This window comes from Camelus dromedarius, chromosome 29 (assembly GCF_036321535.1).
Source record: "Camelus dromedarius isolate mCamDro1 chromosome 29, mCamDro1.pat, whole genome shotgun sequence".
Taxonomy (NCBI): Eukaryota; Metazoa; Chordata; class Mammalia; order Artiodactyla; family Camelidae; genus Camelus; species Camelus dromedarius.
In genome coordinates, this window is record NC_087464.1 from 15,689,933 (window position 1) to 15,717,543 (window position 27,611).

A 27,611-nucleotide genomic window follows, 5' to 3' on the forward strand; every position below is an offset into this window, starting at 1 on the left:
CTGGGGTTTTGGGAGGGACAGAGTACCCAGAATCATGTTGACCCAAAGCCAGCCTTGTGGGCTTCTGGGGCCCTGGGCCCTGACCTCAAGGTCTTGGAGGCCACAATGTACCCTAGGCGGCTATGTTCTTGATGTTCAGCCTCTCCCTGGGGGTTATAGCCCCTGCCAGGTCCTGTGCCGAGGAGCCCTGTGGTACTGGAACCTGCCAGGAGACGGAGGGACACGTCATATGCCTGTGCCCCCCTGGCCACACTAGCAAGCACTGGGACATAGGTAAGACCCTCATCAGCCATGGGGGGCACAGGCAGAGAGGACCCCTTCATCCCTAGGAAGAGCCGCAGGTGGAAGGTGGCAACCAAGGTCAATGGAGGCACAGGCTTCGCAGACAGGGAAGGAGAGGTCCACAGTGATGCACTGGGGTAGCAGCCATAGGTAAACAGGGCATGTCTTTGTGGAGAATCTGTTCTACACGGCAGTTTAGGAGAAAAAAGTAAATTAGAGAAGTAGTTTGGGTTTTCTCAAGCCAATGATTGTGTTATGAGTAGAAAGGAAAATGTGCTTAAATTTTGAAGATAAAACTTGAGGCTTCATAGAAATGTTGAGCTAGAGTATGTACTGAAGAGAGCCAATCACAGCCCACAGTCCCTGGGAGGGAAACGGCAGGGGCGGTTGCACCGTGCAGTGTTAACCTCTTCAGGAAAGTCCCTACGGTCCCCTCTATGCTTAGGTCTGGGCAGGGTTTGGGACCACTTCATGCCCCAAGGGAGATAAAACAGACAGTGCTTGTCATCCCCAGCTCCAGGATTCATCGCTGCAGGTCAGCTGTGACCCAGCAGTGCCCCACCCCAGGATCTCTGTCCTTAGTCATGGGTCAAGCAGGTTGGGGGATGAGTGAGGAGCCTGGGGGGTCTGCTGATGGGAGGTGGCCCCCCAAATGAGATGATTAGAATCTGCCTGTCACTCCCTGAACACCTTGAGGCCTGTGGCCAGGAGGACATTTCAGCTCACTAACATCTCCACTGTTGAGGAAAGAAATGTCCAGTTTCCTCCAAGCTCATATTCTTGGGTTAGCATCCACTGCCCCTACACCCTTACCCCCTCCTCTGACTGAAGTCAGGAACCAGAGACCCAAGGCCTTTCTTAAAAGCACTTCATTCCTAGGACATATATAAAATGCCTTTACATCGTGTACAAAGAAGGATTCCGTGTTTACAGATATTAATATGCAAAATAATACCTCATGGTATATTATATATTCATATAATATAAATATGCTGTATACTTGGCACTTACACAAGAAATATATATTTATATATAAACCAGGCACTAGGATGGGTATCTATTCACTCTCTTCCCCTCTGGGGTCAGCCTCTGTGGGAGCCATGACTGAGACCACTATGGGCCTCCATGGCCAGAGAGGGTGGGCTTTCCTAGGAAGGTCCTGGCCTTAGTATTTCCACTGGACCACAGTGACCCAGGGGTTGTAAACACAACCCCCTGTCATCCACCCCAATGGGGAGGGCAGAGCACTGCCTCGTCGTAGGAGAGGCTGCCCCCGATGAAAACCTGGAGGAGCCCTTGTGTGCTTTCGAGCAAGCAGGACTGAGTCCTCAGTCAGCAGTGGGAGTGGCACTGTCTGTTCCACGAGCAGCGCCCCTGATGGACATCTGGCCAGGTGTGCATACACTTCCTCCCCTCTGGCTGTGCAGGAAGAGAGTGGCAGGGCACCCATCTTGAGTGAAGCATTATGGAACTCAGCTCTGTTGGCCAGCTCAGCCTGGGGCAGCGAGGAACAGACGCAGAGCCCAACAGGACTTCCGGGAATGAGGTAGTTGCCAGGACCAGAACCCCTTTGCCCCCTTTTAGTGTCTTCTGACACCTCTCTCCATTCTTAGCAACTCCTTCCCCAACCTGATACTTGAAGCAAAAATGTGACACTATATCAGAAGTCACAGCCAGGCTGGTCTCCTGGCACCTCTGAAATTAGAAGTAGGTGACAATGGATCTTAACTAATCTGCTGTAAGGATGGCTTTTCTCTGATCGTGTATATTTCCAAACAGCTTCCTTTCCCACGATTTCTTCCCAGGGAGCTCTGATAGCTTGGTAATTATCTCCATTTGAAAGTGCAGCACAGAGGTTAAGTGATTTGCCTAACTCCACTGAGTGAGTCCAATCAAGAATTGAGGTCTTCACTGTTTAACACACTTGGCTAAATAAGAAACCCTGTCTTGAACATAATAACCAGTTACTGCTCTCGAAGAGCTAGAAACCGAACTTCAGAAGGACCAGAGTGAAGAGCGACTGTAGAATTGGAATTGGTCCAACCAGACACTCACAGCCAAGTCCTCACTACGTCATTTGTAAGTAGGGTCAAAGGTAGTGGTTCTCAGCTTTAAAAAATTCGGATGCCTGGGTCCCATTCCCACAGATTCTGATTGGAATGGTCCTGTGCCTGGCACTGGGGTTTTTTGAACTCCCAGGTGACTCTAATGTGCAGACAGAGCTGAGAAACACTGCTGTAAGGATTAAGATCATCTGTGTACATCTGACCGGTTCCCCTTCCCCATCTCTCATTCCATGGATTATGAAAAGCTATGTCATTTCTAAAGAGCAGGTGGTAAGAGCCATTGAAGAGCCCATGACTGTACCGCTAGGGTCCCAGGTCCCTCCTGTTCAATTTAGCTTAAGACTTGGTACTTCCAAAAGGACTGCAGATAAGTGTCCAGTATTCACAGATGACCCACCTGTCTGTCATCTTGCACTAGAACCAGGAACCATAGGTCGTTGAAAGACTACATACATCAGTGTCATCTTGTTTAGTCAGTGTTCCATAAACGAGTTCCATAAACAAGATTAATAAATTACTAATCTGTACTCTTCACATCAAAATTAACATGTTTAATGAATATTCAGATTCTTTAGCAATTAAAAGCAGGACTATCCTATTTGGATGCACTTGTAAAGCAGAAACATCCTCCCACCTCCTTTGCAATTTCAGTATTTCCTGTGGGGATTCGATTTCTGATTCTGAGGTTTCAATCCTGGCTACTCCTTAGAATCACCTGGGGTGCCTTTAAGAAGCACCACACCTGGACCCCACCCTGAGCTATTCTAATTCAGTTGATCTGGAGAGGGACTCTGGAGTTGGTACTTTTTAAAAAATATTTAAATTAAAAAAAATTTTTTAACTACCATTGTAATTCTTATGTGCAGCTAAGGTTGAGAAATACTATTCTATTCAGATTTCACATCAAATTTCCCAGGAGTCACTGGCGTTGCATGGATTTCTCTAAACTTCTTGGTTAGAAGGGCATGAACTTAAAATTTAATCAGCCTTTTTTTCTGTTTTACTGACATTTTTCACTTTGTGGACTTGGGGTTCTGATCTGTGGTCTTTCATTGTCTCCTCCCCTGTGTTGATGTTTGAATTCCAGTGAAACATTATCCCTCAGGGGTAGGGGAAATGCTTTCAAAACAAGTGAAAATACAGGGTTACAAGTGAAAATACAAATTACACCTTACTGACTTGATTTAACCAAGTTCATGGGCAGATGTTAACAGGTAACCAACTGAATTTAAGAAGTAGGATATCAAAGTTACATTCAACATCAACCTTTAAAATATAAAAGACTGGATAATCTCAAGAACTATAACATTTTAATTTAATCATGTTTGTTTTCAAAGCAAATTGGAACTGATAAATATGTTCTTATAATCCTTCTATCAATTGTGATACACCAGAAAGTGAGTATATTTACTCAAATCTGTTCATCCTGATTGACCCTAAGTCTTTGCAGGGTGCAGAGCATCTATTGAGTTAAGAAATTGTCTTTTTGCTTCTTGAGGGGATTTTTCTCTATCCTAGTCCAGTAAAGTTATGTTCAAGATCACCACATACAGCTGCACAGGTTGTGCACTGAACAATTTGAGGAGTCTCATTCATACCATAGTCTTTGAGTGCTAACCCTTTTAGTTGGGTATTACTTGAGTAAAAGCACCAGCTGTCACTCTTCATTCAGGCTTTTCTATGCGCCAAATTAACTTGGAGGTCCTGGGCTCTGACATAGGCAACAGCTGGACAAGACCTATTCAGGGTGGAGGGCTGAGGTCTCCAATTCAGAAAACAAAGTGATTGTTTGCAAGTATCTTTATTCCCCTTGCCTGTATCAGGAGGCTCTCAGTTATTTTCTCCCTTAAGTTAGAGATATCACAAGGGCCTTGTTCAAGAACACACCATCCCTTTTGGTTAGAGTAGTGGGAACAGGACTCAGAGTTCTAACGCTCCCTAGAGTCCCTGCTCAGTAATGACAGGTGAGCCCTCAGCTGGTGCAGCAGAAATGGTAATGACATGCTGACCTCATGATCTAATTCTCTCCTCCTTCTCCTCCAATCTGTCTCCCCCACTTACCAGTGTGGACAGGTCACCTCATTTGTCTCCTTATCTGTAAAATGGCACAAGATGCCCATGCCATAGGGCCGTTGGGAGGATAACATGTGTGTGAGACAAAGTGTTGGGCTCAAAGATTCTTGAGAGATACTCGCTCCCTCTCTTTCCTCTCTTCCTTCACACAATTTGCCCAGAACTCTTCCCATCCTCCATCTGCTGTCACCTTGTCTGAGGTCCCCCAACTACTCACAGCAGGTCCCAGCCCACTCTTCTCATGATTCCAGAAGACAAGCAGTATCCTAATTGCCTTCACAGGAAGAGGTGGGCGATTTAGGGCTGGAGCAGCTCTTCAAGCCAGAGGAATAGGAGAGGAGGCACCACAGGCCTGAGTGACTAACAAGAAAGCCCCACACAGGATGCTCAGCCTTCTTCCTAGTGCTGAAAGCCTTTCTAAGCTGCCCCAGTGCCACTCATAGGCTCTCAGGTCTTCATGATTGTGCCCCTCCCTTCCCCCCTCATCTGTGACTCCAGGGCCCTGCATAAAACAGTCCAGGAGCCTGGTTCCTTAAGTTTCAGTCCCTGCAGCCTTCTTAGATTCTGGCCGAACACCAAAGGAAAACAACACTGCCCCTGGACTTCAGGCCACCTAGGGGGATGAGTGATGTGAAATAAGCCCCTGGAGCAGCTGGAAGCCACTTGGCCTGACCTCCCTCAGGGCCTCTCCCTCCCGCCCTCTCCCCCATGGGTTGGCCAGAGCCCCAGAGTTCATGTCTGGCTCTTCTCCCCACGGGCCACTCCTGTCCCCTGCTCTATACAACTGCTTTAGCGCCTCCATTTGCTTAATACCCCCTTGCCCAGTGCTTCCCATCTCCCATAATGATGCTAATGGACGAAAGAGAACAGTAGCTTTTCTGAAGCAGGAGAGCCTCCCCCAGCTTCCGCCCAGCCCACCAGCCTGACCTATTGCTGCTACTGCTGCTGCTGGGAATCCTGGTGCATGCTGGGAATCCAAGTGCATGCTGGGATTTCAGTCTGTTCCTCCATGCATTTTGGGTTTGCTTGGAACAGTTTCAGACTTGAAACTGTTGGTTTCTAGCCCATGGTGTACAGTCCCTGAAATGAAGTTAAGAATTTTGTGGGAAGAAAGAAATACCTGAAGACTTGAGATTTCCAGGCCATCCATTGCACAAACTGAACCCTGCTCTAGATAACATCTGTTACGCACTAGTGAAAAGGATCCAGAAGAAAGTGCTTTTACCTTCTTCCCAGAGGATTGTCTTTAAGATCTGGTCTGCTCTCATGAGAGGTAAGAATGAAGTCCTGGAACATTATTTGGGACGCTGCTTAAGTGGAGACCACCCACAGACACATCGGGTCCTGAAGGTCGTAGGAACACAGTTGCACATATTATGCTGCCCCTCGAGGCAGTGGAAACCATTCATTGCAGAATTGTATTGATCTCCTGGGAAGAGGAGCTTCACAGTACCTTTTATCATGCTCCCAGGGGAAGTAACTCAGAAAAAAAACAGCAGGTGCCTTTGAAGAACAAATAAGACAGTAGAAGAGAATCTCTAGGTCTCTGACTTCACTGAAAGATGCAGAAAAAACAGATTAGGAGATTCAGTTCTCACCTTGGCTAATGGGTGAAAATTTGAGGCAAAGGCCAATGACTTACCAACATAAGTCCCACAAAGAAGTCGGCTCACAAAGAACATCTTGGATCAGAAGGAAAGAAGAGTCCTCTGGGGAACAGAGGCTGCTGGGGACCTGCCTGTATCCCTGACTCATGCTGGTGGATGGCCACTCATAAAGTGCCTTGTAGGCTTCAGACACTGGTCTCCCACAATGCAGCCCTTCTAGAAATCGTGACTCATTGGAAATGTCCATGTTCTGAGGTCTTAAGCTGGAAGATTACATGGGAAAATATTAGGCTGGGTTTCTGTCCCTCCTCGTAAGAGAATGATGTTGGCTTCATCTTTAGAAGATATTCTAGAATCTTATTTACTGAAGACAAAGAAGGTGTCTGCAACCCCCCAAAATCTAACGAGTCTCATGTGAATATCCCATGCTGCCACTTTCTCATGGGCCTGTACTCTGTGAACCACTTCTAGTTTGTCTGTTCAGTATTGCACAACCTTGTCCTTTTTCCTTGGTTCATAACTATAGAGAAAGCTCGGAAAAGAAAGAGCTCTAACCAAGCTTCAAGAACTTGACTTCCAGTGTCCTTGCTCACTGCCATGTTCAGAGCCAATTCAGACCCCAAGGCCTCTTGAAATATTCACAAGAGAAGGCATCTTGGAAAAACTCCAACCTCACCCTCACAATAGGCATTTGCCTTCAGAAGCACCAGATCTCTTTACCCACTGTGAAACCTGGCTCCAATGCTCCAAGCTTGCTAACCAAGAATCACACACATCCAAGAAAACCCTTGTTGGATTTTTGGCTCAGCACTCCAAGATGGCGGCAGCAGCAGCAGCAGCAGCAACAGTTCTTAGGAAATCCAGCCACCCCTCCCAGGGCTCTGGAGAGCAGCAGGGTTGGCCACCCATAAAGAAGCTGCAATGCAATTGCGAAGCTGGAGTTGCCAACAGGAGTCCTAATGGTGGCCCTTGGTTTCTTGCAGACATTGACGAGTGCCTCTCAAGCCCTTGTCTGAACGGAGCCACCTGCCTGGACGCCATCGACTCTTTCACATGCTTATGCCTTCCCAGCTACCAAGGGGACCTGTGTGAGATCGGTACGACCGTCTCGGCTTCAGCTAATGTTACTAACGCTGCACCCCCTCTTCCTCCCTCACCCTTCCCTGCTAACCACAGGTTCTAGGCCCTGGCTGGGGCCCCAAGATCCATCCAGACAGCCACTTCAGGGGCCACAACTGAGAAGTTGGCCCCACTCACTCCCACTCCTTCTCTTGCTGTTCCCTGCGGAAACCCTCCTCTGGGGCACTGGCTGATCTGACTGCAGAAGAGACACGCAGGCCAGACCAGCCTGCACTTTGGAAGGTGGGGCTCTGGGGGCCTTTAAAACACTAACTTTCTCCAGGGCTCCCAGATGCCACCATCAAAGCTGGTGCATGCATCAGACTGAGAAGACAGAGTCAATTCCATGCATTTGTCTTGAAGAAAGCTGTGGGTGGGAGTCACTGGTTCTTGCTCCGGATGACAGCCACGGATCTTCCCAGCATGGTCATGGGCATGTGTCTGCCTGTTGTATTGCCCATGGGACCTTTGTGGCCCCTCCATGGCCTTGGGAGCCACTGTGCCACACAGGCCAAGCTGCCTTTCTCTTCCTCTCTGGCAGGAGCTATGGTTTGTGTGTCTGAGAGCTCCCATGTCATCAGCATGCTCAAGTCATGCATGCCCAGGGACTGCTGCGTGTCACTTGTCCTCATCACCACTGTGACAGCTGCCATGTCCATGCCACTCCTGTCCATGCTTCCTTTCTCCCCCGACCCCTTGTGCAAGGCAAAAGGCTGGCCAGAAAGAACAGAGCCTCATTGCAAGGAACAGGGGCTGCATTTCCCCTCTTGGGCCTTGCCAACCCCTCTGCTTCTGCCCCTGGGCCAGGCCCTGCCAGGGGGAGCTGTGGGCCAGAAACTTCCCAAGACCAGACTGAGCCTGCAGCTCTCTCACCTATGATGTTTCCTAGCCTCCCCATCCTCTTGGATCTCAGGACCAGCCCAGCGCAGAAAGGGAGATGGGGCTTGCGGTCACTGGTAGCAATGGTCCGTGCCAAACTGGAAGTGTTCAGGGGCTCAAAGCCATTTTCAGTGAGCTCTCAAGTTAGAGATCCCAGAAACTTCCAGACAGCAGCTGAAACTCCTAAGAAGTCTCCCTTTGATCCTGTGGGGAGGTAGTTTTGGATTGCATGTTCCTTGGAGGCATTGCCAAGGTTACAGACTAGAGGAGGAACTCAAGGCTTCTGGAAGAAAAAGCCTGGACCCTTCTCCTTCCCTGCAGCCTCCCACCCTCTACCTTCACTCCAAGACTCCAAGAAATCGGTGCATGGGATCTTGCCTGGGATGGGAGTGGAGAGTTATAAGGATTTTCTCTCCTGGGTGTGATAATAGTTGCCACAGAGAGAAGGGTCTGGAATGTCCACGCAGACAACAGTCCTTGGGGGCCAGACTGGGAGAGGAGGCGCTCTGCCGGAGCCCACACAGCGCTCTGCATTCTGATGGAGCAGAGAGGGGGTGCCGGAGTCCCCCAGCTGGGCCCTGGGCCTGGGCGCCCAGCTGAGCAGGGTTGTGTCTCTCTTTCTGTTCTAATCCTGAACGTTCACCACCTCACAGGCACTTCATGCCTTGCCTCTGGCCCTGCTTCTTCCAGTCTTCCTGGAATTCTGTTTCCCCGGAGCCTCCATCCTGCATGGCCCTGGCTCCTCCCAGCCCAGCTGCACCCTCCAGCTGCAGCTCAGCCCTCAGGCACCGAGGTGGCCCAAGAACTGACCCCAGAAGTCAGCCTGGGATGATATATCTGGTTTCCTCAGGCACTCAGCTACCTCTGAAGCCTCTCCACCTTTCTTTCCGAACCGTTGGGGAAGGCACTGGCAGTGGGGGACCAACGGCATCCTCCTTAGCCCTCCTGCCCCTCTGCCTCTTTCCTCAAAGGCTGCTGGCCTCTGACTCTTCTCTCTCTCTGGTCTTCCCAAGTGTCTGCCTTCCAGCCCTGCCAAAGCACCCACCCCTTCAGCATACGCATCCTTCCCCTCAGGTGCTGGTCTTTCCTTCCTAGAACAACCAGACCGGGGAGTCTGCCACATGGCCTGAGGGGTTCGTAGCCCTACACTCAGCCCCAGCGCCCTGGGGGACCACCCTTCACCTGGGAGGCACCAGGGGAAGAAGAGAGGGTCTTGGAAATCCCTCTCTCCAGAGTTGTGCTGGCAGATTTTTAAAACTGGCTCTCAAAGAGGAAGGAGGAGTCCTGATTTGTAGCACCCACCAGTTTCTGCGGTGTGGCACTCCCGCCAGGGCCAGTTAAAACTACCGATGTGATGTCACTGAAGGCCGAGCTGGGAAGATACACTCCTGAGGGCTCCCCCAAGCCTGAGGAGCCAGCTCCATCACGCCCCTGCCTCTGTCTGTCCCTCTAGGTGGCTCCAAGAGCTCCAAACCAGTCCCTTCTCCTGAACTCAGAACCCATTACCAGTACAGGTTTGGGTGGAAAGAAGCCCCTCCCCTCTTCTCATCTGCCACCAAGAAATAAATGAAAAGCCAGAGTCCCTGGGCCATAAACTTTGAGCCAGGTGTTATGTGCTCTAGAGGCAGCTCTGAGCAGTAGACTTAGAGCTCTGTGTCTTATTTCAACCTAAACAGACCAGTTTCTGCTCCTCTGTCCCCACCCAAGTTTCCATCTCACGCCCCCAGCGCTGCCTGCTGCTGCCTTCACACACTTCCCCACAGCTCGCTCTCTCCCTGGAGCCCCTCAGAGCCTCTGAACCATGTTTTTCCTTAGGCCTAAACACCTCCTATCTGCCCTCCTCTTTTCACCTGGCCTGCTGAACCCAGCCAGCCCTGCAGAGCCGGCATCAACAGGAGAAAAGCTTTTTTGTGTGGGGGGAAGGGGAGGTATCAGGAAAAGAAAGGGTCCCTGGCATTTCCCAGAGGGTGGGAACATGCCCAGGGGCTCCTGGGGGTCGGCGGGGGCAGGGCCAGGCCTCTTGGCTTCCAGCTTGAGCCTCCATCCAGTTGGGCCCTCCCTTCCTTTGGGGTTGTGATGTGGAAGGCAGGGTGAACGCGGGAATCCCTGCTAGGAGACTGGCAGCCGCCACCATCCCCAGTTGGCCTCCAGGCCCTCTCTTCAAGCTCCTGACCTGTGTTGCAGACCAGAAGCTGTGTGAGAAGGGCTGGACCAAGTTCCAGGGCCACTGTTACCGCCACTTCCCCGACCGGGAGACCTGGGTGGATGCCGAGAGCCGGTGCCGGAAGCAGCAGGCACACCTGAGCAGCATCGTCACCCCAGAGGAGCAAGAGTTTGTCAACAGTGAGTGCGCTGGGGCCTCGGGGCCTGAGAGGGGAATGGTCACACAGGCAAAGGGCCCCCCTCGTCAGAAGTCAGCAGACTTGGGCCAGTGAGGCTGCAGGGCTGGGGGCAGGGCGGGAGGGAAGGAGGGAAGGGCATTTCCACAGCCTGAGGGGCCAGCGGCTGTGGCTGCACCCAGGACAGCCCACTGTCCATCAGAGCCAGCCCCACACTAACCCTGTGGCTGTCACCAGTCCCTGTCAGCTCTGGGAGGAGGTTCAAAGTGCACTCCAAACATTCATGTGCTAAGAGTCCTGTCAGGACCTTAGAAGCAGGTGGCACACTCCTAGGAGCCCAGCCAGCTGCTGCCACCCCTCCATCCCCTCTGCCTCTATGAGCTCAAGTTTCTCAGACACCCTCAGGGTGCCCAACGACCACATTCTCTCTGCAGACAATGCTCAGGACTACCAGTGGATTGGCCTGAATGACAAGACCATCGAAGGGGACTTCCGCTGGTCAGATGGACACTCCTTGGTGAGTTCTGCTGGGGACACCCGGGACAGTTGGCAGCCCGGAGGAGGTGAATAAAGACCCCCCCCAGAGAGAGACACATTCAAACCACATGCAGACGTTGACTGAGCAGCTGCTGGCCCAGGAGCCCTGAGATCAGGGATTGTCTCGTTCATCTCCCCTTTAGAGACCAGCCCAGGGCTGGACAACTGAGTAGTAGCATGAAGGGAAGGGTGGGGGATGAGGACGGCAAGGAATGAATGAAGGCAAGCCACCAGGAGGCAGAATGGAAGCGCTACAGGGTTCCTTGCCCACAGAGGCCTCGAGTCTACTCAAGGAGACTGACAGACAGAAACATAGGGGCCGGATGAACAGTACGTAGTAAATGCTAGAGGTCAGCAGAGCCCCTCAGGGAAGGCTTCCTGGAGGAGGTGAATGTGAATAAGGTCATGGGGGAAGGGAGCAGATAGATTAGAGGAAAGGGGACTCGTTTGTCCCAGAGACAGTCTACAGGGAGAAGCCTGGGAAGGCAGAGTCTGGACTTGGGAGCCATGTCTCTACCACCCAGTCCTACCCACGCAAGGCAGCCTGTGTGACCAGCCCCATCGGCCCATGTGGAAGAAGAGAGTGGCCTCAGCTCATTAACAGGGACTGTGAATCCCGGAGGCCCTGAGTTCCTGAGAAGGACCCAGCCAAGCTGCATGACCTGTTCCCTGGAGGGCCTATGGGTTGCACGGCTCCTAGGACAACCCTGACTGGACTCCTGGCAGTCTTGTGCCACTGCCAGGAAGGGGCTGGACGGGGGCCGTACTGCCCCTGCCCTCTCCTCACCTCTTCCCCGCTCCCACCCACAGCAATTTGAGAACTGGCGCCCCAACCAGCCTGACAACTTCTTTGCCGCTGGGGAGGACTGCGTGGTGATGATCTGGCATGAGAAGGGCGAGTGGAATGATGTTCCCTGCAATTACCAGCTGCCCTTCACGTGTAAAAAGGGCACAGGTAGGCAGCAGCCTGGGAGGGGTCCAGCATGGATAGAATCAAGACTCCAGGCTGTGTGACCTGGGGCGAGTCACCTGGCTGCTGATGTCACCTCACCTGCCCACAGGCCGACTGGAGCTGACCTGGGGGGCTGATCCCAGTGCCAGCATCTCAGAGCCACTGGAAAGGGCCAGCCGAGGTGGGGGGAAGGAGGGATATGGGGGACCATTACAGGGAGAGGGTGAAGGTCACAGGCTTGAGAACTGACCCCCACTCCACACACACAGTGCCTTGGATATCAGCACAGAAAGTCACCCACGATGGCACGTGGGGTGGGGGCCTCCCTCTCTGGGGTTCCCAAGTCCATGAGTCAGAGTTGTCAGGTCCTGATCCTCAGTTCTAGGTCTGCGGACATGGAGGTGCAGGTAGCACTCCTCACCTGCTTCTGGCCTTGTGCCCCCCGCCCTGCCCCCCAGGCCTCCTTTAGTTCCCACTTTCCCCCTGCGCTAATGTTTTCATAAAGAAGTCACAGAGTCTGCCGGGCCCTCACCCTCCTTCCCCATCTTTCTCGCTTTTGTTCCCTTCGTGCTGCTCTAAATCACTGGGGAACCCAGATGTTAGAATCAGGTTTCTAGAGTCTTAGCACAGCAGGAAAGCACCCCTCGGCCGGCAGCCAGGGGTCACAGCTGGGTGTCCAGGCTCCGTGTCCCATCCTGGGGCTCTGAGCTGTGTCATCACAGCCAGAGTGGGCCACAGCAGCTCATCACCAGCAAGAGTCATTACAGGAGGCCCTCTGAGAGCCCTTTCTGAAGGATGTTTGCCCCTCAGTGGCCTGCGGAGAGCCCCCCGTGGTGGAGCACGCCAGGATCTTCGGGAAGAAGAAGGATCGGTATGAGATCAATTCCCTGGTGCGGTACCAGTGCAATGAGGGCTTCATCCAGCGCCACATGCCCACCATCCGGTGCCAGCCCAGCGGGCAGTGGGAGGAGCCTCGGATCACCTGCACAGACCGTGAGCAGCGCCCCACACAGCGCCAGATCCCGCCAACACGTCCTCTGCCCTGTGCCCGGAGCACAGCAGTGGCCGGCCCTCTCCCGGGATCCTGAACTCCCCCCGTCGGCACCATCTGTGGGCTTAGTCATATCGCTGTCCCCTGCTCCCGGGGAGGGCTCACTTTCACCAGGGGGATGAAGGTGAAAGCAGGGTGGCCCACTTGCCTTTTCAGCACCAGCCCGAAGCCCCTTAGCCCAAGGTGATGCCAAGAAAAATCAAAACCAGGAAGTGGGTAAAGCCTCAGGCTGCCGTCACGAGCCTCTGATTTCAGCCGGGAGGGGAGCTGGCGGAGAAGGGGCAAGATGGGGAGAGGCTAGGCTGGCCCACTTTCTTCTCAGGGTTCACCCAGATTTTTCTATTTCCCTTTCACCCCAGCCGCCACCTACAAGCGCAGACTACAGAAGCGGAGCTCCCGGCCCCTGAGGAGGAGCCGCCCCAGCACAGCCCACTGAGAAGAGCTTCCAGGACGTGCCCAGGATGCTGAGCCCAGGAGCCTCGCCAGGCTGACATCCCACACGGATGGTGTCCTCTCCTTGTCGCTTTCTGTCATATAAGGAATTCCATTAAAGAAGGAAAAAAAAATCCCACATTGTGTATGCACCCGCCCACCCCCCAAATCGCCAAAACTGCATCTAATTTTCCACCCAAATGCCAAAGCAAAGCAAATGTATTGTAACCCGTGGACTGAGTTTAGAGACATTTCTTCAATCTCCCGTCGTGCCTTTCCAGGGACCAGCGCAGGGATAGGGGGAGAAGGGGAGGGGTTAAGTTAAATAAAGAAGATTATTTTTTGTTTCCTGATTTTATCCAAGAGCAGTGCAATTGTTGGTTCTTTCACTTCCAGGGAGAGCTAGGGAGGAGGGAGGAAGGGGCAGAGGCCTGAGGGCGTGAAGAACTCGGAACCGCAGCTGAATGTATCGGATGAGAAGGAGTTGGAGGGCTGCACCATCGGTGTTGGGGAGAAGCCTGGGGGAGGGGGGTTCCGGCTGGCCAAGGGTGAGCGGGCAGGAGAAAGCCATGGAGGGGTCTTCTGCTGCGTGGGGGCCGGAGTCCCTCTGAGGGTCCCTCTTTCAGAGTCCTCTCACCCAGGTCTGCCACCCTAGCAGGTATCCATCTCGGCAGGACTGGGTGGGGGGCACTGCCTTCCAAGTGGGAGTGCCCCCCACCCCATATCCCTCCTTCCCCCACCCCCGGGACCGTGCAGGCACCAGGGTTCCGTGCACCTATTTATATTTTTGAAAACTAAAGATTATGATAATTATAATAATAATAAAGACATTGGAAGAGATCTATTTCTTTTCTTTTCCCTTCTTTGTCTAATTTAAAGAGAAGGCCACCATGGTCCAGGGTCTACTGAAGGGGCTGTTAGGAATGGGGGCAGTGATCAAATGGCCCCAAATGCATGTGACTCCTGTTTGTTCAGAAAGCTTAGGAGTCACACTTGTGGTGCTTTATTGTTATGAAGGTGCCTGTGTGTATGATGGATTCTGTGTGTGTCTGTCTGTGTGTGTGACAGCCAACCGGTGCTTGTCTGGCTTTGCCAGTTGGCACACTGTCAAAGAACATCTCCAATGAGGCATCTGGCCACTTACCATAGTTTGGCCCTTTGATTTACACTGTTTGCTCACATAGGAGGAGTCGATTGGTAGAGTGAGTCCAAAAACAGGCAAAATCAGGATTTATAAGAGGGAAGAAAAAAAATGCAGAAAGCCTGGGAACCGTGAATCTTGCTTACACATTTTTGGGGTAAACTGGATAGCTAGCCACTAGCAAAAAGGTCTGGGAATCCTGCCCTTAAGCAGGCTGTAGGATATCAACAGAAACAATTTTGATTGTTTATGGATTCTCCCAACTGACCTTGAGTCGAGCTGGAGTGTGTGTGCCCAGCAGTGTCCTTCCACCAGCCTCCTCCTTAGGAGGCCAGGTCAGCGCCACCCCATCATCACACTTACTCACCTGGCATCGGATTTGTGTTTGTGAAGGTGTCTGGGTGTTTGCATGTGCCAGTGTGAGTTTGCTGGTTGTCTTTTTGTGGTTGCATGTGGCTGAGTATTTGTTGGTGAATATATATATGGACTCAGGTGACCTATCTCTGGAAAGAATGAGTGGGTAAAAGTAGAGGGTGCAGAAATGGCCACATAGCAGGAGCTCAAGAATTATGCAATTTATCAATTAATTTACTGATTCATTGGGAGCATAACTATGTCAGTGGATTTCAAACCTGAGCTTGCATCAGAAGCGAGGGGGTCTGCTGGGGCCCACTCCAGAGTTTCTGATTTGGATGTTCTGGGATGGGGCGCAGGAATTTGCCTTTCTAACATGTTCCCAGGTGAAACTGCTGCTGCCGGTCACAAGCCAAGAAGCACTGGGTTACATGAAAAACTGGCTGAGTAACTGATTGTGGGTGACGGGGATGCGCCTGTGCAGGGGCACAAGGTCTGGTTTCCTGAGATTGGCATGGGGTTGGGGGCAGAGGGTGAGGCACTGGTGGGGCACAGCCTCCTCTCGTCTCTCAAGAGGCACCAAGAGGCATCCCCCCACTCCTGTGCCAGGCCCACACAGACACACAGCTGGGGCATGGGAGGGTAGGAAAGCCAGACGGGGCCTCCAGCTGCTAGACCAGCACCCAAGGCAGCGGGTGCCACAGGGCAGGCAAGGCCAGACCAACTCAGCCTGAAGGGCCAGCCCCTGGAGTTCCCTGCCCACCCCAGTGGACAGACCCAGCCAACCTTTGACACCTGGGACAGAGCTGGCCCTCCGTGCCCACTGGGCAGGGAGCTGGGCCCTGAGGACAGAGAGTGAGACACAGAGGGGGCTGGGGATGGAGAAAGGGGTCACAGCACCATTTATTGTCCAAAAAAGGTACACACAACCTGAGAACACCCTCCCTCTCCAGAAAAGGGAAACATAAGAACAAACTACAGATTCTTTGGAACCAAGATAAAAGGAAAAAAGGCGAGGGAAATGTCTCTCTTCCCTAGGATCTCACACAGAAGCCCAGGGGCCGGCTTCCAGCCCTAGCTCCTCAGCCATGCCGATTTGGGCCAGCTGCTTCGTGAGAAGCACGATGGGGCAGGAGACTGCAAGGCCCAAAGCCCAGCTCCAGAGGCCCCCTGGGTGCCCTCGCCCTCTCCCTCCCCCAGGGCCACCGTGCCCTGGCCCCTTGTGTCACTGCCAGCTCTGGGCGCCAGCGGCTACCCAGCAGGAAGAGGGGCTGGACTCACTGGCTCACAGGCACTGAGCCTCTGTGAGCCTATGAAGCTCACGTGGCCCAGAGGAGAGGGGCAGGGGGACTCCTGGAGAGGGAGGGCCTTGGGGTGTTTACCTGAGTAGAGGGGGGATTGGGGATCTGTTGGATTTACCAAAAGATGGTATTTTAAAAAACCTTTAAGTTGCAAAATATAAAAACAAAATGAAAATTGCCCCAACCTGCAAGGGAAAATGAACTGCTCAATAAATACAGCCTGCAAAGGAGGGGCAGGGGTGGGTCCAGGGCTGGGGCCCAGGGGCTAGCGTGGGAGGTAGCAGTAGACACCATACTTGCGGCTTTGTGGGTCTGGGAAACCGAAGTTGCGGATACCAGGCTCCAGGGACCCACAGTGGGGACGTGGGTGAGCCACAGGGTAGCGGGCGCTGCCATCCGCCAGCCAGCCAGCATCGCAGCGGTCCAGGCCACGGAACTTCCAGGCAGCAAAGAGCTGACCCACCTTGGCGATCTGGGCACCATCTTCCTGGCAGGCTTCCTTTGCCTCTGCCAGTGTCAGCTTCTCAGGGTGCTCCAGGTAGTACACCTGCCCTGTAGGACGTGGGGTGTGAGGGCTGGGCAGGGGTGGGGACAGCCAGAGAGGACAACAGGGCCTGGAGCAATGCTAGCCCATCCAGACCTCACCAACAAGCTCCCAAAGACCTGACAGCTATCTAAGCTGAGGGAGCCCCCAGGCTGTAGGCATCTGCAGTGGATAATTTTGGGAGCTAACTGCTCAGTCCTCATCCCCTCTGAGAGTTCCATCCTACCTGCCATGGAGCTAGGGTCCCTCCAGTCACCACTGTGCTCTGCCCCAGCTTTCCCTAATTGCACCCTGTGTGGGCACTCCACCTCTGCTGGACCAGTCAGAGTCTCTCTCATCCACTCAGTCATTTCTTGAGCACCTACTATGTGCCAGGCACTTTTCTAAGTGCTTGGGATATAGCACTGAACAATTTTTGTTTTTATTCATCTTCTCATGAAATAAGCTATTTTCTGAGGACAGGCTGTATTTAATTTACCTATGATGTCCAGAGCTCAGTCTTGGCCCCAGCACATAGTAGGCATTCAGGAAATGTTTGATGAATGACCAAACCAACGATTGGTGTGACGCAACAGCAGCAAAACCCTCAAAACTCAGCTGGACGTGGCTTTAACGTCCACAGGTGCTCCAGACCTCCAGGTAAAGGTGCCAGCAGGGGGGCAGAGAGGTCTGAAATCTCCCCAGATACTGCCCTCCCACCTGTAGGCTTATGTGCGGCCATTCCACTCACCCTTGAGGGCAGCAGCAAAGCAGAACACATCATAGCGGTGCAGGCGGCGGTGGCGCGGGCCGTAGCTGCGCACGCCCGGTGCCAGGCCCGGGCCACCGCAGGGGTGTCGGGCCTGTGTGATGGGGTACTGCACCGAGGCATCCTGCAGCCAGCCTGCATTGCACCAGTCCAGGCCCTCCTCCCAGGCCCGGAATAGCTGCTCAAAGGAGGCCACCACTGCATCCTGTTCCTCGCAGGCCTGCTGGGCCTCATGGAAGTTGAACTGGTAGCGCCCGTGGGGGTGCTGGTAAGGAAAGACCACACCTGGGGAGGGAGGAAGGAGGGGCTTGAATGGGTGGGCAGGGGCCCCGCTGGTTGGAGACCCACCTCCACTGGGACAGATGCTCTTCCCAACACACACACATACACACACAGTCCTTCAGAGAAGCTCTGCACACCTGTCACCTCCTGTCCAGTGTCAAGTCCAAGGCAGCGTCTATATCTGCTTTACACCTCCCTCCCAGGACTAGCCTGGGTGCACAGCAGTACTCAGAGAACTATTAGCTTGTTAAGGTAATGGATTAATGAGCCAACAAATATCCTCAACTGCAGAATGGGAACAGTACCTAATTCACACTGCTGTTGCAGGAACCCCAGTGCTGTGGTCTAATGGGTTCCCCCAAACTCGTATGTTTAAATCCTAATGCCCAATGTGATGGTATTAGGAGGTTGGACCTTTGGGAGGTGATTAGGTCATGAGGGTGCAGCTCTCATAAATGGGGTTAGTGCCCTTATAAAAGAGACCCCAGAGACCCACACACACCCAGCATTTTCCATTTTATGAGGACATAAAAAGAAATCTTAGAGCTGGCAGAGGGCCCTCACCTGACCATGCTGGCACTCTGATCTCAGACATCCATCCTCCAAAACTGTGAGAAATGAAACTCTGTGGTTTATAAGTCACTCAGGCTGTGGTATTTTGTTACAGCAGCCTGAACTAAGACACCGGCAAGGAGGTGCTGCCGTCTACAGGAGACAGCGCACCCCTGGGCTCTGGCTCTCCCTCTCAGTGGCTGAGACCTGATCATCTACATCAACGCTAACATTAATGGGGAAGCCTCTTAGGAGAACGCAAGAAACCTCCCACGTGTGACAGATGATTTTCAGGGGAAGAGGAGGGATGGTAAAAGGTCTTAATAAAGGAGGCTCAAGGTCAGGGAGGTCTTGAGCAGGTGCCAGGGGCTGGTAGGGGCCACAGGCTCCCTCAAAAGTCATCATTCATGTTTGAAGTTTTACCATAATAAAAAGGTTTTTTAAACACCCGCGATTCAGTATCTCCCAAATCAGATGAAATCTTAAGGAGAAGGGGTGTCCCCAGTGCCTGGGACTAGTGTTGTTCAGAAGCAGGGCCTGGAGTCCTTGGACACTCTTTCCTGTGGCCGGGGAGGCCTGAGAACATCCTGGGCCCCACACTCCCAACTTCACTGGAGGCAGGAAGCCAGGCACCTGGGTAGAGCCAGGCTGAGGGGGCAGAGAGGCCCATGGGGCCCAAGGATCAGCACACAACCTCCTCATGTGTCTGCTGAAGGCTTATTTCATGCCTGATTCTGTCTCAAATTCTTGCCTTTCTAGGCCCGGGAATGGAGTGAGGGCTTCTTGTTTCTCTAGGGTGCCCCTGCGGTTCCCAGACAAATGACTCTCACAGGCTCTCACCCATCCCCCAACATTCCCAATGTCAGGGACGAAGCATGTGGCAGCTCTGGGCCACCACCTAAGCCATGTGGACAGGGAAGGTGGGTGCTGACAGCAAAGGTCTGCCATTGACCGACAGGCCCTTGACCCACACTCTATCCTCATCCCCTCAGAAGGAGGTGAAGAAGGAAATACCCTTATCCCTCATTTTGCACACAAGGGGACCGGAGCTCTGGGCCTGAGGCACTGGCTGGGGAGGGTGCCACAGCTGGAAAGGGGTGGATGTGGAGTCAGACCAGCTGCCTCCCTAACATGTAGGGAGCTATAAGGACACACAGCTTCATCCTAGGGACAGAGAAGGTAGAAGTCACTTAGAGATCGCAACTGGGGCCACACACAAGATCTGGCTTGTGGGGTCTAGCTGGTTTGGACAGCAATGGGGTTTTTTAATTAGGAGACTTCTACATAAAGATCCAGAGATTTCACATAAACATATAAGCCTCTGTTGTCAAGTCAGAAAATCTGGCTGTACTGGGCCTGCTTCTGGTGTGGCATCATCAGCTGGGCCTGAGTAGGGCAGCTCCCTTCGGAAGGGACAAGGGCTCAGAAGTGTACCCCAGCCCCCACCACTCCCTATCACTCACTCTGGGCTGCCACACTGGTGTGTGTTGCCTGCCAGACCTGCTTGAATCTCAGCTCTGACTCCAGCTGTGTGATCAGCTCCTATCTCGCTCTCTCTGAAAAGGATGTGAGCAAAAGGGAGTAAAGCATAGTGAATTCTGGAGCCTAACTGCCTGGGGTCAAACCCCTCCTTTGCCATTTATGCGCTGTGTGACCTTAGATAAGTGACTAGAGCTCTCTGTGCCTCAGTTTTCTCATCTGTACAATGGGGGTGAGAATAATAGCAGCTTCCTCCTCGGGTTGTTCTGAGGGTTAAATGTTTATCTGCCCAAAGCACAGAGGCCTAGATGCTTTCTCGGGGCCCCCTCCCCACAGCCCCCAGGACCCAGCCCCAGTCCAGGTCTCACCCCGCAGCTCCAGCTCCACGAGGCCGCTCTCATCCTCCAGCCCATCAATGACCTCACAGCGATAGCGGCCGTAGTCCTCCAGCCGCAGGTCCCGGATCTCCAGCGACACTTCACGCTCCCTCTCCTGCCGCAGATGCACTCGGCCTTGGTAGTCTCCGAAGGAGCGGTGCCTCAGCCCGATGGCCACCAGCACATCCTGCTCCAGGGCCCCATTCTCCGACAGCTTCCACCATTTGATGCGCACGGGCCGCGGAGAGAGCAGGTCTGGCTCATAGTGGTAGTGGCAGGGGAGGGTCACATTGGCCCCTCGGTGGGAAAACAAGGTCTCCTCAGGCGTGTCAACCACCAGCTTCACTCCGTTGAAGAGGCCTGCAGGGAGAGGTGCGGTGCAGCTGGGGACCCGCTGCAGCACAGCTGTACCCCTGCAAGGGCCACCCCCCTCCCTCATGCCCAGCTCCTGCCAGGCTCAGGAGTTGTAGATTGCAAGAAGGGCCACGATGCTGCCTGTCTCCCTGTATCCACGCACTCTGCAATATGACTTTACATCTCCTTCCATCAAGAGGTGACTCTATGCCCCTTCCTCCTTGAATCCGTGCTGGCCTCGCCACTTCCTTTGATCAAATGAATGCGGCAGAAGTGACCATTCCATTGTGCCCGTCCTGAGCCAAGGCTCCAGCAGGCCCGACTGAGGCCACTCTTTCTCTTGGAACTTTACCAACCACCATGAGAACAAGCCTGGACTCACATACGCTGGAGGATGAGAACACACAGAAAGTGGAGACAAGCCATCCCAGCTGAGGCCATCCTAGACCAACCAGCCCCTGGCTGACCTGCCCACCAACCGCAGACACAGCCAAGGCTGAAGAAATGGAGCCCAGCCCAAAATGCTGAGCCATGGAATCACAAGCGAAATACACGACTGCGGTCCTAAGCCAGTAGGTTTGTTATGCACAAGAAGCGGACTGGTGCAGCAGGCAGCCAGAGCACCTCCAGCCGGGCGGGTAGCTAGGACTCGGATCCCCCTGAGTCTCCTTCCCTGACACACTGGCCACAGGAGGGCACAGTCTGCCCATCACTCTCCAACAGTCCACCATGACTCTTCCCAAATACCTAAGAAGCACGGGTGAGATGAGGCCAGGACTTCTAGAGAAGACTACAGTCAGGGCTCAGGGTACAAAGAAACACAGAGCCTAGCATGCAGCACAGGAAGCAGGTGTATGGGCTAGGGCTGGCTCATCTCCAGCTTGGGACCCCCTGTGGGGCCTCATGGTCTCGTGACCTTGGGTCTGGACTTGAGATCTTGGAAGCACACAGGGTGAGGGCAGGGAGTGGCATGGGCGTTAAGCAGGAGACAGACAGGGAGGCTCCCTGCAGAGGGTCTCATGCTGAAAAGGGCTACACCTAACAAGCCCTTGCGTGTGTCAGGGTTTCTGTGAGGATCACATGAGGTAATGAATGTAAGGCACCCAGAAGCGTGCCTGGCGCATAGTAGGTGCACGACAACCACAGATTAAAAAGTCCACCTGCCCAAAGCCACGTAGCTAGTAAGTGGGAAAACTGAGATTCAAACTCAAACATCTCTCCTAACCCCTAGCCCCCTTTCCACTGGGGAGACCAGGGGAGGTCATGTTTAAGCTGGATTTTTAAAAATTGGCAGGACTTTGGAGAAAGAATAAAAAGCAAAAGTGATCATCCTCCAGTGTATTCGGGTCCGTGTCTGAGGGGCCAGCAAACACAGAGTAACTGAACTACCTTTTCTGCTCATCTTAGAAATGAGGCTGGACCACTCACTGCACGGGTCAAGATGGGAGAGGGGCTGCTGGCTTCATGCCCTGGCCCTCGTCCCAGCCTGGAACCTGCATATCACAGCAGGGGCCAGGAGAGGTTTTGGTCACCTGGCCAAGCAAAAAGCTGACCCAAGAGGCCACCAACCTTCACCGTGGCCATTGCTTGGGTTCCGGCCGTTGGGACTGTTGGAGTAGTAGAAGCCATTGTAGAAGGGCAGTCCTGAGACGCAGCACAGCAGGAACAGCAGGACCGGGAGTGGCAGGTGCATGGCGTCACACTCAGTGGCAGCGCCAGGGTGTCCCGAGCAAGGCTGGAACCCAGGGAAAACTGGGAAGAGGAGAAAAACAAGCCAGTGAGAGAAGCCCTGTGGCGGGGGGCCAGGCACCCCTGGGTTCCAGCACCCACTCATTCACGCGCAGGAAATTGCAGAGCATCTTCTGTGCACCAGGCACCGTTCTCCAGGCTGAGAGGACAGCTGTGACGAGCTAGATGAGGTCCTTGCTCTCAGGGGACTGCACCCTGCAGGCAAGATGGGCGACAAGCAAGCCAACAATTCCTAAGCAGTAGTTAGGATGCAGCAAAAAGACCGTGGAGAAAATTGAACAGGACAGTATGACAGTATCAACAGTTTTCAAACTGCAGCATAGAATTGGAAAGGATGTGAGCAGCATTTTTTAATGACATCGAAGAGACTAGACCAGACTAGAATATACCAGGGTGCATTCGTGGTTAGTGAAGATGAGTTCTGCACTGCAAAGCTTTTGTTTCAGTCCAGAAACATCTGTGGGAATGAGGTGGAAGTGGGTCATGATGTGAAATTTATTTCTTATCCTGGGTCAAGTTCAAAAAAAATTTTTTTAATACCATGCTAGACTACTTCTGGGTTTTTTTTTTCCAGTTTTAATGGACACTCAAATAAAATAGGCAGCTGGCCCATGGACTGTAGTTTGTTGATTTGATTTGTTTTTATATTGCATCAAAATAGTATATCTTGATTATTGAGTTTTTGGCACACACACTTCCCCCCTTAAATCTGTACCCAAGGCTATGCCTCACTCACCTCCCCCTCATCCCTGCCCTGCTTATCACCATTTACTGAGCACGCACAATGATTAAAAGACCAGGTCACACCTTGGAGGCGCTCAGTCCAGGTGGGGGCAGAGTCATAGGCAGGAGATGTCCTGTGGGGAGTCCAAAGATAAGGTACAGAGTACTAAAGACACATGAGGTAGCCAGGTGGGAAAGGACAGCAGGGGCTGCCCAGCAGGGGGGCGCAGCAAATGCAAAGGTGCAGGTGGGGGAGCCGGGTGTGCCACAAGTTGTCCATCTCTGCCCTTCCCCGCCCTGCACAGATCCCTGTGTGTCACTTCTCCCAGGCCCTCAGGCCCTCTGGCTTCCAGTTGGATTCTGCCAATGGGAAGCACACACAGGAGCTGGGCCGGAGGGGAGAGAGAGAAGTCATTTCTGCTGTGCCTACGTCCCCTCATGACCACAGCTCCGCCGGGCGGCTCCTCTCCTCCACACCTGCTCTCATGGGCTCTGTAACACTCTTTCCTCCCTTTTCCTCTCGAGGCCTGCTTGTCTCTCGCTGACACCCTAGCTCGTTGTCTAAACCTCCTCTCTAGATACTGTCACTAGAGTCTCTTTATTGGAAACATCTAGGGTGAATTCTGCTTCCCACCAAGGCCCTGGCTGATATAGGGGAGAGGAGGAGAGCGGGGTTGACAGGACCAGTGTCTAGATGCCCCTGGGTGTCCTTTGTCCCCCAGGCCCTGGAGTGCCAGTAATGGTTTTAAGCAGGGGGGCCACAGGATCAGATCTACATCTGAGAAACATCCCTCAGGGGCTGAGTGGAAGGCGGACTGGGGGGCAGCAAGACCAGAGTCGACAGGAGGCATCTGGACATATAACTATGATTATCATGCAGCAACGTGGAACATGCTTAGGGTGTAATTTAAAATAGACAAAGCAGAACACAGAATTGCCACTCTGCTCTGACTGTAAGTATGTGGCCCTAAAAATGCCTGTGTTGTAGGAACCAGAAGAGGGGGAGGGAAACGGCAAAAAGAAAGAAAGGGGGAGAGAGGGAGGGAGTGGAGAGGGAGAGAAGGAGGGAGGGGAAAAGCAAAGCCAAGCAAAGCACCGGCCTGTAAGGGTGGTGGGATTGTGGAGAAAACATTCTTGTTTCCAAATCAGTTAGGAGCTCTTGCTGGAGAAGGAGTGGATGTGGAGGAAGCTGACAGGTAGAATCCACTGTTCCTTTAGATGTCTTTGCAGAGCTACTGAGGCCCAGGCTTGCCCTCTGTGCCATGCATTTCAGAAGGATACTGTGAGCCTCGCCTTTTGTCCAAGAGGAATCCCCAAGTGACACCTACAAAGCCTCTTGGTGACTTGAATCTGGGCAGCCCAAGTACAAACAAGCTAACACAGAATGTGGGGGCAGGAAGCTCTGGGTTCAAATCTCATCTCCACTACTTACTAGCTGCATGATTCCAAGCAGGAGTCCTCATTTGTGAAGTGGCAATAATAAAACTCACCATGGCATATCTTTCACCAATATGTTCTACTTTTCTCCCAGAGTGAGCGAGTTCTAGACAGGTGCATGACCAGGCAGCTGAAGGCTGTATTTCCAGCCTCCCTTGCAGCAGGGAGAGGCCATGTGACTCGGGACTGGCTGGCAGCAGAGAGAACACATGCCACATGCAGGTCCTATACCTAAAACAACCTGCGATATTCCCCTGGTTTTCTTTCCCTGACCCTGCTGGCAACCAGAGCAGCCCCCTTAAAGTCAGAGATGGAAACTACAGAATGAATGGCAGGGCCACCCTACCATCCCTGGACCTCCTCCACCTACACTGCGTCATGAGAGAAAAACCAAGTCCTAGTGTATTTAAGCCACCACACTTGAGTGTCTTTGTGAACGTAGCATAGCCACACACAGCCTAACAAATAGCTCACTCCAACAGGGTTGCTGTGATCAGCATTAAAATATTAACAGAATACTAACATCTGAGTTTAATGAGCACTCACTGTCTCATTTAATCCTCACCACAAACCCTAGAGGTGGGACATAATGGTATCCTCATTTTAAAGATGGGAAAATCAAGGCACAGAAAGATTAAGTTATCTGCCCGAGGTCATCCAGCTAGGCAGAAGCAGAGCCAGGATTTGAACCCGCTCCAGCTCTAAATAAAGCCTGGAACCACCATGGCAAACTCAGGAAAGTGACATGTAGAAAGTACAGAGCAGGCCCTCGTAGGAGTCAGTTTCCCTTCCCTTCCTTGGGGTTCCGTGTTTGGAAACAGGAGGGAAGTAGAATGAGGACAGAGAGGCTTATTGGTGCTGAGCTGGATGTCCCAGGGTCCACCCTGTCCCTGGGCACCCAGAGCCTCCTCCTTGAGTAGACGGGCTCTCCAGCCTCTGTCTGCAGTGTTTCCAGCCTCTTTGCAGCAGCTCATCCGGTACAGATGCTCCCCAGTGACAAATGGCTTCCCCACGCTGAGCAAATGCAGGCATTTCTGCCACAAAATATTTGTATGCCTGGAAAAAAATGTGTATTTTTTGCAAAATCATGCATTAAAAAACAACAAGGTTAGATGAAAAACAAGTATGAGGCAGACTACTCAAAAACATATACAACTCTCACCAGAGCACTAACAAAAGCAAGGGTGATCCTAATAAAAACCATCATCACCATTAACTCTCCGCTGACACTGGTACCCGTATCCCATCAGTCAGTCCTTTGCAGCCTTCACCAGCAGGGGAAGTACTTCCTCATTCAAGATGTAGGTCCTTGGGGGCATTGGATTTCAATAAACACTAGATTTATCAAAATTAAAAATTAGACACAGAGTGAAGTTACCTTCTTTAATCATTTTTTTAGCACAGAGGAAATGTCTTTGCAACTTCTTCAGCTGGTTCCTACTTTTATCAAAAAACTTCTAAGTTCTGTTAAGCAACTATACCTGTTATACCAGTATCCCTCCCATGCCAAATCTATTGCATCCTTAAGCTGGGATGGTGAGAGTTTGGGTGTTGAGAGTTTGGAGAATCCAGGTAGGAAGGGATACTGTGTTATCCAAATCCACCTGGTTCCTGAGTATGGGACAGTGAGTAGGAAGAATTTGGAGCTCCACCGACTATCCTGACTGTCCGATGGGGGAGTACACGTCTCCCAGACACCAGCAGAGGGCAGCATCGCCATCCAGGTCTCCACCAGCCCGGCTGCCCGAGAGGAATTTGACTTCGGTGCCCCCGGATGGGCAAGGCTTATTAGAGCCTTTGAAAACTGCGGTTCCCGGAAAGTGGAAGCCGGAGGTGTTTCCTACCAGCATTCCCAGCCTGCTGGCCCGAGCAGGGCCGCGGGAGAGGGGCCAGTGCGCCTCTCATTCACTTCCCCCTGCTGCAGAGGGCAAAGGCACTCCAGAGGTCAGCACTGGACACCACAGTGCAGACGGGGTCGCAGGAGCTGGGTCCAAGTGCCCCGCACTGTTTCCCTTCTGGCTGCTCAAGAGCCCAAAATTCCTCCCTGAGGGACCCCATTTCCCACCCAGGGCTCTACCCTCCTCCCTCCCTTGCCCTCTGGTCTGCTGTCCCTAAGGAAGGAACCCCAGTGGACCTGAGGCCTGAACCTGACGGGCGTTTGCCCTGGGATGGCCAGAGCCGGCCGGCAGAGGCCAGGGGCGCAGGTCCGCCCGCATGTTGCCTCACGAGTTATCCCCAGCCGCTCGCAGGGTTCCTGTGGCCCCCGGAGCATCCGAGCCAGGCAGAGCCGGGCACGCGACACGCTGTGCAGGAAGAGAGACAGGATGTGACGGGAAGGGACCCGGTGGCTCCCCGTGGGAAACGGGCTAGTCCCGGGCGGTAGTCTCGGGGGCCACGGGTTTCCCTCGGGATTTCTTCCTCGCCGACAAGGGTCTGCGCAGAAGGATCCCGCGCAAGTCAGCCCGCGCCCCGCGCTGCTCTCAGCCCACCTGTGCCTGGGGCGCCCCCCGTCGGCGAGCACAACCCAGCCCCGCCCCAGCCCCGCCCCAGCCCCGCCCCAGCCCCGCGGTGCCCAGCTCACTCCTCTAGCCCGCTTCCCCAGACCCTGCCCCCGGAGGCGTGGGGCCTGCAGGAGACCCACAGCGGGAAGGGGAATCGGCCCACGGAGGCCCCCAGGAGCCTGGCCACCCCTGAGCCACGTACCGTCCCCAGGCGGCTCCTCGACGGCTCGCCGCTCTGGGCTACGGGCTGACCGGGCTCAAGGAAGCAGGCGGCTCTGGGGATCTTGAATGGCCAGAAAGAAAACGGCTGCGGACACACTTCCGTGCTCCCGCCGGGCCAGCCCCTTAAAGGCGCACACGTCCCTTTCCCTCCCATGGGCTGGACCCCAAGGGAGGAGGTGCTACAGACTTGGGTTGTCTCCAGTCTCGGCCGGAGACCACCCCCAACCCGCGGAGCTGCTGGCTAAGCTGCGAAGGGAGTGTCCAGGTGTTGAGGCTGTCACATCTGCGGGAAGGAGGTGAGGGAGGGTGGCAGAGGAAAGTTTGTAGAGGGGGGATCTCATTAGAACACATTAGGTTCACCTAAAGCAATGGGACTAAACAGGAGGAGCCGCTCGCCACACTGCAGGCGGGCTATGGCTGCCCCCCACCTTCAGGAGAGGGCGGGGTGAGCATTCTGTATGCCTGCCTGTCCCCCCATAGAAGGCAAGGGGGCACTGACGTCCCTCCTGC

General features: G+C 53.4%; 2 protein-coding genes across 6 annotated transcripts in view; one reads left to right on the forward strand and one right to left on the reverse strand.

Annotated features, from left to right (window-relative positions):
* The window catches only part of ACAN (aggrecan), a 60,965-nt gene extending 46,797 nt beyond the window's left edge, over positions 1-14,168 (forward strand). For 2 of the 5 annotated variants that reach the window (XM_031440541.2, XM_031440542.2), the window contains 6 exons: positions 7,012-7,125; positions 10,211-10,369; positions 10,800-10,882; positions 11,713-11,857; positions 12,665-12,847; positions 13,265-14,168. In XM_031440541.2, the coding sequence (XP_031296401.2) occupies positions 7,012-7,125; positions 10,211-10,369; positions 10,800-10,882; positions 11,713-11,857; positions 12,665-12,847; positions 13,265-13,341 (761 nt within the window). In that variant the 3' untranslated portion in view covers positions 13,342-14,168. Of the gene's footprint in view, positions 1-159; positions 274-7,011; positions 7,126-10,210; positions 10,370-10,799; positions 10,883-11,712; positions 11,858-12,664; positions 12,848-13,264 lie in introns of all 5 variants that reach the window. The other 3 variants (XM_031440543.2, XM_064480571.1, XM_031440544.2) reach the window with 2 other exon arrangements.
* A 1,537-nt stretch (positions 14,169-15,705) lies between these two features.
* Positions 15,706-27,202, reverse strand: HAPLN3 (hyaluronan and proteoglycan link protein 3). Its single transcript, XM_031440550.2, has 5 exons — positions 27,082-27,202; positions 22,039-22,221; positions 20,107-20,475; positions 17,408-17,710; positions 15,706-16,685 (listed from the first exon to the last, which is right to left on the reverse strand). The coding sequence occupies exons 2-5, from the start codon at positions 22,160-22,162 to the stop codon at positions 16,399-16,401; spliced, it is 1,083 nt and encodes a 360-aa protein (XP_031296410.1). The 5' UTR covers positions 22,163-22,221; positions 27,082-27,202; the 3' UTR covers positions 15,706-16,398.
* Positions 27,203-27,611: the final 409 nt, after the last annotated feature.

Coding starts and splice junctions, on each gene's coding strand:
- HAPLN3 (XM_031440550.2), bottom strand. CDS start 22,162: ATGCACCTGCCACTCCCGGTCCTGCTGTTCCTGCTGTGCTGCGTCTCA. Junction 17,711..20,106: donor CGTGGAGCTGGAGCTGCGGG/GTGAGACCTGGA, acceptor CTCCCTCCCCAG/GTGTGGTCTTTCCTTACCAG. Junction 16,686..17,407: donor CTTTGCTGCTGCCCTCAAGG/GTGAGTGGAATG, acceptor CACGTCCTACAG/GGCAGGTGTACTACCTGGAG.